The sequence below is a fragment of the Lupinus angustifolius genome, unplaced genomic scaffold (assembly GCF_001865875.1).
Source record: "Lupinus angustifolius cultivar Tanjil unplaced genomic scaffold, LupAngTanjil_v1.0 Scaffold_25_331, whole genome shotgun sequence".
In the NCBI taxonomy this organism is placed as follows: domain Eukaryota; kingdom Viridiplantae; phylum Streptophyta; class Magnoliopsida; order Fabales; family Fabaceae; genus Lupinus; species Lupinus angustifolius.
This window is the reverse complement of record NW_017720265.1, coordinates 229,999-243,123: the sequence shown is the minus strand read 5'-3', so window position 1 is coordinate 243,123 and position 13,125 is coordinate 229,999. Positions and strand designations below refer to the sequence as shown.

The 13,125-nt window shown below is 34.1% G+C and overlaps 2 protein-coding genes across 3 annotated transcripts in view; both read right to left on the bottom strand.

The window, feature by feature from the left end:
- Positions 1-3,085: 3,085 nt before the first annotated feature.
- Positions 3,086-6,444, bottom strand: LOC109338424 (NAC domain-containing protein 78-like; the record flags this gene model as incomplete). Its single annotated transcript, XM_019575656.1, is given in 6 exon segments — positions 3,086-3,799; positions 3,957-4,062; positions 4,148-4,666; positions 4,966-5,163; positions 5,898-6,175; positions 6,267-6,444. Coding segments are annotated over 6 exon segments (1,689 nt in total). The 3' UTR covers positions 3,086-3,377.
- A 2,719-nt stretch (positions 6,445-9,163) lies between these two features.
- The window catches only part of LOC109338421 (ras-related protein RABC2a-like), a 14,259-nt gene continuing 10,297 nt past the window's right edge, over positions 9,164-13,125 (bottom strand). Inside the window, exons 4-7 of one of the 2 annotated variants that reach the window (XM_019575654.1) lie at positions 10,014-10,135; positions 9,701-9,829; positions 9,418-9,542; positions 9,164-9,308 (exon numbers count right to left, since the gene is read on the bottom strand). In XM_019575654.1, coding sequence (XP_019431199.1) covers positions 9,432-9,542; positions 9,701-9,829; positions 10,014-10,135 — 362 coding nt within the window. In that variant the 3' untranslated portion in view covers positions 9,164-9,308; positions 9,418-9,431. Of the gene's footprint in view, positions 9,543-9,700; positions 9,830-10,013; positions 10,136-13,125 lie in introns of both variants that reach the window. The other variant, XM_019575653.1, reaches the window with a different exon arrangement.

Sequence of the window (13,125 nt, the reverse complement as noted above, 5' to 3'; positions counted from 1 at the left end):
GTTGTTGGTGATGCCATTAAAGAATGGAAAGATGTGTTCAAAGAATGACACATTCCTAGAGAGAAATGCTTCATTGGTTCTGATATCTAACAAAATATAACCCTTAGTACCAAGTTTGAATCCTAAAAACATACGCTTCCTTGACCTAGGATCTAGTTTTCTTCTGTGAGAGACTAGGGTAAAGGCATAACATAGAGAACCAAAAACCTTTAAATTTTCAATGTCAGGTAATGTTTGGTAAACTTCTTCATAGAGTAATTTATTAAATAAGTAAACAGAAGACTGTCTATTAATTAAATGTATAGCATGTGAGACAACATAATTCCAGAAACAATGAGATAAACCAGCCTGAAAAATTAAGCTCTAGCAACACCTAATATGTGTTGATATTTTCTATCAACTACACCATTTTGTTGAGATGTTTCAACACAAGTTGTTTGATGTTAAATCCTTTTTGAAAGATAGAAATCATGCATAATAAACTCTTTGCCATTGTCACTTCTAAAGCCTTAATTTTCAAATCAAATTGAGTGTGAACATACGAGACAAAGCCTCTAACAAGCTGACTAGTGTCAGATTTTTGTTTCATAAAGAAGGCCCAAGTGAACCTAGTTTTGTCATCAACAATAGTAAGGAAATATCTATGACCAAAGGTGAAAATGGTGGACAAAGGGCCCATATATCTATGTGAATCAACTCAAATGCAGCATTAGATTTGATATTGCTGATGGAATAGGGTAACCTTTTGTGTTTAGCCAAATAACAAATTTCACAAGAATCATCATTCTTATTACATTTTACAAAAAGAAATATAGCTTACATAGTATTCATCTTGTCATGAGATAGATGGCCTAGCCTAGAATGCCAAATATTACAATCATTATAGCTGATATGAGCATTAACATGGTGAGGTTTAATATAATTCTTGGTTGGTTCAGTTAACACATACAATCCTCCTTCTAGCTTAGCTGCACCAATCACCTTCAAGAAGTGTATGTCCTGAATTTGACAATGATTGTTGATAAATATCATAGTACAAGCTAGATATGTGGTGAGTTTAGATATAGAAATCAGATTAAATTTGAAAACAAGAACATACAAGACATTGGTGAGGTACATGTCTTTTGAAAAAACTCAATTTATGAGTAGTTAGTTATCACTTGATTTCCATTTGGCAGGGTGATCAAAAGAGGCTCTATCCTCTTAAAGTTTTAATACAAAGACAGTGAGTGATGGACATGGTCTGTTGCTCCTTTGTCAAGGACTCATGTCCCTGATTTCGATATATATGAGGGAGTTATACATGAGTTACCTGAAGTATGTTGTTCTGTGGTAGTGATAGAATTTAATGTCATTTGATTTGTGCTATGATTCGTTTGGCTTATAGATTCTTGTATCAAGTTCTTCAAAACATTGTGTTGAGTTGGTGTGAAAGCCAATATAGGAACAGACTTGTCTTGTTTGAAGACTAAATCTTCAAGATCTTGTTGCTCATCTAGTGCATCAGAACTTGATTGTCTTGTATAGCTATTGATGTTTCTATTGCTTGTTTAATAGCTTGGAGGAAATCCATGCTTCTTGTAACATGTATCAACAGTATGTCCTGTTTTTTTGGAAAAAGGTGCAAATCTTTTGTCCTCTACCCCTTCCAGATGTCCCAACTCTTCCTTGAGCATTAGGTCTGCTTCCAAGCATGCCTCTGTATCCTCTTCCTTTTTGCATTATTTCATTGCTGTTGCTTGAAAAACTTGAAAAAAACCGTAAACATTCAAGCTACATATGTCTTTCTTGTTGGACTAACGTAGAGAATACTTTGTTGATCGGAGGTAGTGGACTAACGTAGAGAACACTTTGTTGATTGGACATATGGAGGTTGAGAGAAGAGGAGAAACGGGATGGCAAGATGCAAGAATAGTAGAAGAAAAAGATGGCAGAGCAACTACACTTCTATCCATGAACTAATGCCTAACTTATACTAATCAGAAAACATGAAATCAAAGAAAGAAAAAGAAAGAAAGAAGATGAAAAACAGAAAAGTTTCCATAACAGGAAACTGAACTGCTAACTGAAAAAACAGAAAATTGAAAAATTATTAAAAAGGAAAAGAACAAAAATAACTGAACTAAGGGAAGAATCAATTGGACTTTTTGTGCTTGACTTTGTTTTGGGCTTTGTTTTTGCTTGAATCATCATTTTCATCTATTTTAACACTACAGAAAATGACATGCAACTTGTAAATAAATTATTAATAAATAAAGTATCACACATAATTTTCTTGTAATTAAGAAATTTTAGTAGAAAAATATATTATTTTTCTTAATGTTCACTCCAAAACAAAGGTTTGGCAAGTGACTAAATCAATGCCACTAGACAGCGACAAACAATTTGGAGAGTGGGTCATCTGCAAGGTCACAAACAGTAGAGAAGGTTGAAAGGACAACACAATAAGGACAAGTGGCTAATCAGAGTTTCATATATTTTGGAACTCAATCACAACAATGATGGGGCATATAACAAAGCATGATACCATGTTAAAGAGAAGGGGTTTAAATATAGAAAGAGGAAAAGCGAACAAAAACTCTGAATAATAAGACGAATATTGATCTTAATATACCACTTATGTGTTGAGGTGAGTACAAATATCAATCCTAACAGTCCTATTTTTATAATAAATAATATCTGAATACTAATTAAATAACGAAAGTAATTATTGCATAACCATCATATAATAATATAACTAGGGAAACATCTATCTTATGCCTCATGCAGATGTGAAAGAGTTTGGCGAGGAGGGTAAGTTTGAAGAGGGAAAAGGTGTGGGATGTTGTGGAATCATCAGCGCATGCTTGGAGTCCGGTTTTGGCGTGGGTTCTGTAAGCTTACGAAAACATGATGGGCGACACAGAACATGAAATTCTCACCTATAGGATCTGAGAAGAGTTGATATACACACCTTACCCTTACAAGTTACAGGTGAAGAGACTATTTTCATATTAAAGGGCAGTGAACCTACCAGTCGCACCGAACATCACCCTCTTACAAGAGAACATGAGAGATAAAGAAATAATCCACTGAAGAACTAATTAATGCTATCATGCCGTAAATAACAGCATGCTGGTAAGTAGTTCAAATCCAACAGTTACTTCAATAAATGGTTTTAAAAGCACAGATTGTGTCAAAAACCCTCCATACTGTTGGCAATCTGAAACCAAAAAAACCTATATGTATAAATTACATATCAGTAATTCAGTATGACTAAGTAATCCTAAAGAAACCTATAGAGTCATAGGATCTTAGTCATTCAATAAAATAATACCATCAATATCAAATGACAATTAACCAACTGCAGCAGTGCGTCATAGCCAACTGTATAATTGTCATTTACCAGCAGCAGAGGTGAAACTTCCAAACTTGCAGACAAGTGAAAGAATCAGAAGTGGAAAGAGCATAACCATGAAGAAAATCCAATCATGGGACACCGCAAACGCAGTCTTGCTAGAGAGCACATCCAAAACAGGCATCAATGCAACAGAGTACACATCAGACTGAGAAAATTCAGTAGACGATATGGTATTAAACCGTCCATTCTTTCGCGCCATCCGGTCCATCACATCGCCTCCTGAATTAATGTCTGTGATGCTGATCATGCCTGCAGTTACATGAGTTGAGCTGGAAGACTGGGCTGCAGGATGAAGCCCAAGAGCAATGTCTTTGGAAGGGAACTCTGAAGCAAATGCAGGAGGAGCTTGTATGCCAGCCAACAATTTATTGACCTGCTTCACAAATGGATGTGTACTTCCTGCCAAAAAGAGAACAGAAGAGTTCCCCACATTAGTACAAAGTACAGAAGAAACATGAGCCAAAAGGGATATACCAGTTGCTGATCCAAACTCCAAAGGGGCACACTTCGAACATTTTTTTAAGAAATTGGGATGTCAGGTGAAGGTGAGACTCACCTGATAGAGGCTGTGGATTCTGCTTTGAAGTAGGCTCATTGCTAGAAGGTGCTTTAACATCGTGTTTGATATCCATGGTAATACCATTGGTATCTCCCTCCACATTCTGTCAGATACCCGTATGTTAGTAGACAGATATAATACAAAACAGTGAGGCAGAGATGACCATAAAATTTACTGTAAGCCCTAACCTGCTGGATAAGTGGTTTCTGGTCAGGAATGAGGTTTTCACTTTCCACAGAGACTGGAGAATCAAAAGATAAATACTTGGATATATCATCATCCGAGTATGAAAGATACTCATCAAGCATAGCAGTAGCAGAGGAATCTGCCTCAATGGGATTACCCTCAAATGGATTCAAAAGATCATTGGTTTCCAAGAATGATCCACTATCCTTAACTAGAGGATAATCAGTGTCATCCAAGTATACATCTAGATCATCAAAAGTAAACATGAAACCTAGAGCATTCTCAGTACTGCTCTGCTCAGCACTGTCACCATCATTCACAGAATACATATCCACAGCATATTCCTCAGCAGTTCTAAAAGGCTGGCCACTTTGAGGCTCAGAAACTCCAACGTTGCCACCTTCCAATGGCTTCTGATCGGTAATAGGTCCTTGGATGTGCTCAGGATAGCTACTACACTCCCCGTGATAGAAGCTTGATGGTGGACCAGTATTTCCAAATGCCTCAGCCACATCAACTTTCTGGTAATTAAAGGCATTAATTAAAATTAGAGAAGTGAATAATGCTGGACGCTTCAGGCGGAACAAAACAAGAAAGAGCCAGAGCAAGCATGTGTGAAGTAGAAATCACATAGAGGGGGGCATTGCCAAACTACAAAAGGATAACCATGAATGGCGATCATGAGAACATATACATAAATCTGCAAGCATGGCAGGGGAAGACATTCTTTGGCAATGTAATTTAGGAGTTAGACATGAGAACATATACAGTATTAAAATGACAAAATAATTTACCAACTAGTTTGCGATAGAACACAAACCTTCTCAAGGTCACTAGTTTCAAGAAAAGCAATAGGTTCAACAGCAGGCGCTTCATTCGACACCTCAACACATGCAATGGGCACAGGAGCTACCTCTTCATCTTCCCATTCCTCCTCAATCAATGGAGCACCATACTTCTCTCCATTCTTCGGACCAGCACCGCTCTTCTCGAAAATCCTACACAGCACAAGAGCATCCTTCTCCCGCCAAACAAAACAGAACAAACAAATTCCATATCCAATTAGAAGCATCAAAACCATCCCACTGTAAATAAATAAAGGCTTAAATGTGATTTTATTCCAACTAAAGTAGAACCGTTTTGTTTAATCTCGGCAACCTAGTTTATTTTGGTTTTCGTTCATGCCGTTAACTGGAATTAGTTAAGTCATGCCATAGTCCTACACAGTACAAATAAATGACACATGGTACCACATGAAGATGACACATTGGCACATAATGGATTTAAGCTAATAGCGTAGACGAAAATCAAAATAAATTACGTTGGAGGGACTCAACAAAAAAAATATTTTCCAAGGACTAAAAACAAAGCAAACTTATTTTACACAGACTAAAAAGAAAGCAAACTTATTTTACACAGACTAAAAACATACTTTTAAGACATAAATAAAGACAAAACCACCATTTCAATCCGGAATTAGTAAGCACCCATCATATTAGTCCCTCATTCTAGGGAATCATCATTTTAGTCCCTGAAATTGTAAGTGCCAGTCATATTAGTACATAAATCTTGGGACTTATTTGATTGATGTATTATAATTTCAAAAACAATAATGTGACTGGTGCTTAATATTGCTGATAGGTGACAACAACAATTTCCTAAAACCAGTGACAAATACAAATCGAACTGAACTGAAATGACACTTCAGCCCTAAACAAATAAATAATCCAACACATATGAACAATTCAATACCAGCAGAGTTCCAGTTTGAGCCAATTGCTCATCAACAAGCTTATACTCATGCATCACCCAATTGGTGCGATCACCATGAGGCGCACGGCCAGCATGATAAACAAGTGTCTTCTTCATTCCAACAGTGCGGCTGCCATGCTTAACGGCACGGTCCTTGCCAGTAGTTTTCCAGTAACCTTTCTCAGTGATACGTTTGGTCCTCGAACCGTTACCATACTTCTTGTCCAGTGCACTGTAAAAGTACCATTCCAAATCCCTCGTCTTCAGTTTCGACATGGCTATGAAAAAAGCGTGATCAAATTAAGAACGAAATAAACCCTAAACAAAAATAGGAACGTGTGAAAAAAACTAAGGGGAAATGATACTTACGAGGAAGGTCCCATGGTTCGTTTTTGTAGACATCAACTTCAGCGATGGGGTCAAAACGGAAGTATTTTCCGGTGAGTTTGCGCTTGAGGTAGAATCGGACGAGTTCTTCGTCGGTAGGGTGGAATCGGAAACCGGGAAAGAATGAAGTTTGGGAAGTATCAGACATGGTGGAAATTGGTTGAATTTGGGGGATTAGGGTTTTCAATTGCAGAGTTGAGAAATGAAGAAAGAAGAAAATGGAGACATTTGGGAATAGAATAATGAACAGAGTTTGGGGGTTTTGAGGTAGGAATAGAAGGTTCCAGACTTCAAGGGTAGAAAAAGGAAAGAGGAACACATCTACAATTAAATATTTCTTTTCATATCATCAATATATCAGTTTTTTTTTTTACAAAATTGTAATATCCGTATAAAATTTTATAAATTATCAATAATAATAACACACTAAATAATTATGGTACTCCAATGTTAGAATCGTATAAGCAGCTACATTTAAAAAATATATACACCTATTCAAATAGATTTATATGCTTTCAGTCATCACCTATGATTTATTTTATTTATCATTGACTTTCGATATAAAATATTACAAATTAATAATAAATAATATACTGATTATATATAAATGCTCACATTGATAGTACATAAATATTACATTTTAAATATTTTTAAATTAGATTAGAAGATTTATGATGTTAGATTGGTAACATTCTTGATTCTTCCACGGGAGCCTGTATACGTGGCATGATACGGTTGGCTGAATGATGTGCACAGATATAGACATTAAAAAGAGGCAAAATTAAATAGTGATAAAGTTATGGATTTAATGGGTACATGTCCTGTCCAAAAGAGTTTGGAGGAATTGTGCCAGTGACAGGTGACTAAAACATCGACCATCGTGTCACATTATTACATTATTTTTAGACTAAATTATTGGAGTTGATCTAAGTTTTACTCAAATTATATAAATTATTATTGGTATCCGTAACAAAACTATTCATAGATTATATATAAATTACATTGATTATTCATAGAGATAAGATAAGTGTAAATTTTAAATAATTGAGTTAAACTTTAAGAATTTCGGTATAATTTATTTTTAACTAATTATATATTAGTTATTATAAATTGATCATTTATATTTTCATATAGAATTTTATTATTAAATGATTCTTCTATGTGCAAATATTCCTTAAAATTATTGATATATTTTATAATAAAGAATTAAAAATAATAAAGATACATTGATTTTATACTATTTTGATTTGACTCTATAATATACTATATTTTAAAATCTTATATGAGATTAAATAAAGTTGCACAATTTCTTCTTTATGACTATTTCATTAGCATATATATATATATATATATTTATATTTGTATGTAAAATAAATGATGTTCATAAGTAATAGAAACTCAAAGTCAATATAATTTATTTTATATCAACATATTAGTTGTTGGTAATAATAATTTAAAGGAAACAATTTTCTATGAATCTCTATTTTATTATTATTATTTTAAGACTTATTCAAGATGATTAAAAATGGGATAAAGAATTTGATATCAAATAAAAAATCATATTATACATAAAAAGTTGGTAATATTTTAAATAATGTTCAAATATATTTTTATATTAAAATGTCATTTATTAGATAAATAATAACACATATGAACTTATCTTGTTTTAATCTTTGTTATTTTGTTGGATAAGTAAATTTTGAAAACTTTGGAATGAGTAATAAATGGAGAAAAACTTGTTATTTGGTTGTGGATGTAAACAAAACATCGTAAAATGTAAAAAACTCATTTTAGATTATTATAAAATGCTTAAATACACTCACCCTTTTGTTTGGTTTCCCTCCAAAAGGAACTCTTACTCCACTATATGGCCATGATAATGAACCATTAGAGCATTTTCATTAGTGCATGTGGACCCAAATCAACTCTTACTTCATTATTATCAATATAAAATTCTTATTTCTTAAGAATACTCCTTCATCCTTGCTTCCGTAAGTATTAAAAGTTATATATTCAATAATGTTTTTAGCGTGGTTAAAAGTTACACATTCAACCACGTTTAATTCAGTTATTGCTATTAAATGTTACATATTTAACATCACTTGTTTCAGTAATATCGTTGTTAAAAGTCACACATGTAATAACTTTGCTTTAGTGTTGTTGTTTAATGTCACACATTTAACCATTGTATATTGTTAAATTAAAAGTCACGCATTTAACTGTTTGCTTCAATGAGTATCGTTAAAAGTCACACATTTAATAGAGCTTGCTCAAGTGAATGACTGTGGTTAAAAGTCATACATCTACATATTCGATACACCCAAATAAAAATAAGAATGAAGTAATGGAGATGTTTTTGCTCCCTTCTTTTTTGTAATTTTAAAAAGTGCTCCTCTTCTGGAAGTAATTCAAGAGTAGCTACTGAAAATAAAATGTATACTGGCAGAAGCTACCTTTGGAAAATGTACTTGAGGGGTGCTATTTTGAAATGACTCAAAATATGCTTACAAGAGTTTTAAAATCTGTGGAAGTTATTTCAGGATAGCTTAGGAAATATATACTTCAGAAATTCATTTCAAAATCTGGATAGTTGAAGAAGATAACTTTCAGAAGTGTATATTTTTGGAGGGGGAAAATCCTAACAACACATTGAATGGTGAGAATAAAAAGCATTGATGGTGCAAACAGCAGCCACCTACATTTTTACACGACCATAAGATAAGGGCTTGATCATGTTTCTGTAAACATTGTCAAAAAAGATACATATATTATATGAATACAAAATTATTGTTCACCCAAGGTTAAAGGGGTAAAAGAAATATCCAAACCAAATCTCAAACCAACCCCACTAACACATTCAAATTCGAGACCCATTTACACATATACAAGACCATAAATGTGTCCAAAATTGTAACATAAGCGATAAAAGTTCAAGATATTAAGTGCTTTTTGATCTTCTTGACTACCATATTGAGAGCACTATCCATATCAAGCATCTCTTCTTCTGAAATTTATGAAAATATGCTACAAAAAACTTTCTGATTGTTAACACTTGATATTATACAAAGACCAGCTACAAAATCTTCTGAAGTGTAGTATCCATGTTTGTAAAATCTATTGCACAATCATGTACCAGCATATTTACTACTATCCACAGCAACCACGACGACCACCTCGATGTGTATCATATATGCGCTTTTGCTTTCGTCTTTTCATTTCCACAGATCCCTTTTCCCTTAAACTTGGCACATCTAATATCTGTAAATCAATGTAAATATGAGTAAAGAAGTCTCATATTGGTAAATAATATTTTACTGTGTTGAATTGTTGAAGTGCTTATAAGTGTCAACACTCAAACATAATGATGTCTCAAGGTCTTTTATTGCATGCCGCATATGTCATAAAATCATAAATACCTTCAATGTGAGATCACTAAAGCATTGCTGAACATTTTCTCTAGTTTTAGCACTACACTCAATGAACAAGCATCTATGTTTTTGTGCAAAAGCCATACCCTCTTCTTTTGTTACAGCTCTTCGACTCTCCTGAAAAGTAATAAAAAAGGGCAATCTTCAAAATTCCAAAAATAAAAAAGAATAGCATAATATTTAGGGGGGAATTGAAGTTCTATTATAATTCAAAAATTACTTCACAATTAGTTAGTATGAGTATTGAGGTTGTTTTCCGAGTTAAAGAAAAGACCACAAGACGATTCACCATAAATTTTACCTTATCCACTTTATTCCCCACTAGAATTTTTATGCAATCATGGTTAGTGGAGTAGCGCTCAACTTCTTTTACCCATAAATCTGCCACGTTTGTAAATGTCTCACGCCGCGATACATCATAGACTATAAATCATAGAATCGAAGAGGAAAAGGCCGTTAGATGTCAACCGTACATGCAATATTGATAAGCTTAAAGAGTGAGCAACAATAGCACATCGATGCAAGTTTCAAGAACTTATCAATTGTGAAAGTGTATAGAAGACCATTAAGGTAAGTCTTATGAATGAATGAAGTACATGGCAAGGGTAACTAATCGAGCATCCACTCTAGGTAATATAGATTGAAGTTGAAACTAAACAGTTGTATACTACTACTGTATTATAAACACAAGTATACAATTGTAGATGATCCATGAAGCATATCAATGCAAGAATAAGTGGTTTTAAAACTTAAAATTTTGAACATGTAGTACAACAATTGGGCACAAAACAAATCATGTCGCTTTTGTACCCTAGTAAGTCGTAACAGTATAAAACCTGTTAACGGTTAAATGACATTCACACCGACAGTTATGATCCTATCTTGGGAGTGAGTCAAAACTTGTGGCAAGAACAACAACAATGGACAGAATGTAATTTTCACATATATGATATTCAGAAGGATAAATATTTCTGCAATGGATACATAGGATAAAAATATAAAGCTTTGAATTTAAATTGCAAAAAAGGAAGTTGACCAGTGATGTTTATTTCTCCATGGTTCTTAAATGAAAGCATTGAACCCCTTCAATCTCATAACACTTTTCCGCCTTTGAATATTACAACATTTTTGGCACCCGGGTTAGAAATAATACTAGTTTTATACTCACAGCCAAATTTTATTATTTTCTTCAATGATATAACCCACAAATAGATGTGCATTTCGCATTCAATTATACAATATATCAATGTCAATTATAGTATAAATGCCTAAGTATGAAATGTTAGATTAATTTAATAATCAATGTGGTCTATGTGCTTGAAAGTTACTAATCTGAATAAAAATGCCTAATGTGATGATTAAATGATTAAATTAGTATGAGGTTTTGTCAACTCCTTCCCCTCTCACTTCATGGGAAGTTTCCTATATATTAATTTCTCCAACTGATAGTACATAGTGTGGCAAATTCCATTCTGATAATTTAATTCATTTCTATTCTTCCGAATAGAAACCAAAAAGCAAGACTAAGAGAAAGATCTTGGTTTTGCATAAAAGAAAATCCAGTGCATTGTTATAGTGTGGAAGGAAGGAAAATGAGTTTCTAATCATCAAGAAACTCATAAGGGAAGGAGGAAATGTGAAAACAAAAGACAACCAGAAAGTGCAGTATCAAATAAAGCACCAAGAAAGAATAGCAATGGAACCAGGTAATCCTTAAACTTATTTATCACATGTAAATATCATGATGTCAAGATCCTAAATTAATGGTTCTTATGAACCATGAATGGCTCATGAAAGTTTTGAAATGTCTAACAATTGGTATCAGAGCGCAAGGTTAGAGACATTATGACATTTCTTGTATTTCTGGAATTAATTGATGTATGCATATCTGTATGTGTAAACGAAAAATTTGTGAATGATTTTGTATGAAGAATCCATAAATCAGTTTCTCCATCACTGATAACCTCGCTTGGGCGAGGCTCTCTCGCTTGGGCGAGAGAGAAACAGTAATGATCAAAGTTTTTTGTCCTGGAATAGCGCTTGAGCGAGAATCTCTCGCTTGGGCGAAGCAGCTCCCTCGCTTGGGTGAGGGAGAAACAGTGAAAATGGTATTACGAAGCATATTACGATCACCCAAAGGTGGATCATTGCTTGTAATTAAGATTATGATGTCATAATGAAATAAATTGGGTTTGTTCATTAATTATAATACATATCTTGATCACCCAAATGTGGATTATTGCATGTATTTAGTGACATTAAAGTTTTAAAAATACTTGTTTGTGCTCGTTTATCCAAAGATAACATGCATGTTTAAAGAGTATGATTAATTACCCATTAAAGTATAATATTAGACATCATTAATGAAGGTTTAATGCATTTAAATTTTATCCAAAGATAAATTAAGTGTATGAATAAAAGTATAGTTTGAATCCATAAAGGTTTATTCAAAGCATTAAAGAGTGGACATGTCTTTTTTCAGCTTCATTCAATGCTTTCGCCTTAGGCAACGGATGTGTCAAGTTCAATGGACTGAATTATGCTGATTGGTCTGAACAGATCCAGTTCTCACTGGGTGTAATGGAGTTGGACTTGGCTATCATTATGGATAGTGAACCAACCATAACTGAGACCAGCTCGGAGGCAGACAAGACTCTTTTTGAGGCTTGGGAGCGGTCAAACAGGTTGAGTCTTAGCTTGATGAGAATGTCAATCTCTGACAATGTCAAGCCATCTATGCCTAAGACAAATAATGCAAGGGAATTTATGAGAATGATCAAGGAGTACTCCCAATCAGACATTACTGATAAGTCTATGGTGGGAAACCTCATGACAGAGCTGACAACCAAGAAGTTTGATTGGTCGCAGCCCATTCATGATCATGTAACCAGTATGTCAAATCTGGCTGCGAAAATGAAAGGTATGGGAATGGAGGTGACAGAAGCATTCTTAGTACAGTTCATCATAAACTCCCTTCCTATTGAGTTTGGCCAATTCCAGGTGAATTACAACACCATAAAGGAAAAATGGAATTTTCAGGAAGTAAAGGCCATGCTCGTTCAAGAGGAAGGGAGGCTAAAGAAAATTAAGAATGACTCCATTCACATGACCATTCAAGAGCCAGGTAGCACCAGCAGCAGATTCAGGCCAAGCAATAGGAACAAAGGAAAGGGGAAGGAAAAGGTCCCCATTAAAGAAGGGAGAATCCATAAAGAAATGAAGTGCTTCTTCTGTAAGAAGAATGGGCACTTTAAGAAGGATTGCCCTAAACGAAAGAAGTGGTTCGAAAAGAAAGATAAACATTTTGTTTCCGTTAAAGATGAATCATTTCTTATTGAAGTTCCTAATAATACTTGGTGGTTAGACTCTGGTGCAACAACTCATGTGTCGCATATTATGCAGGGATTCCTTTC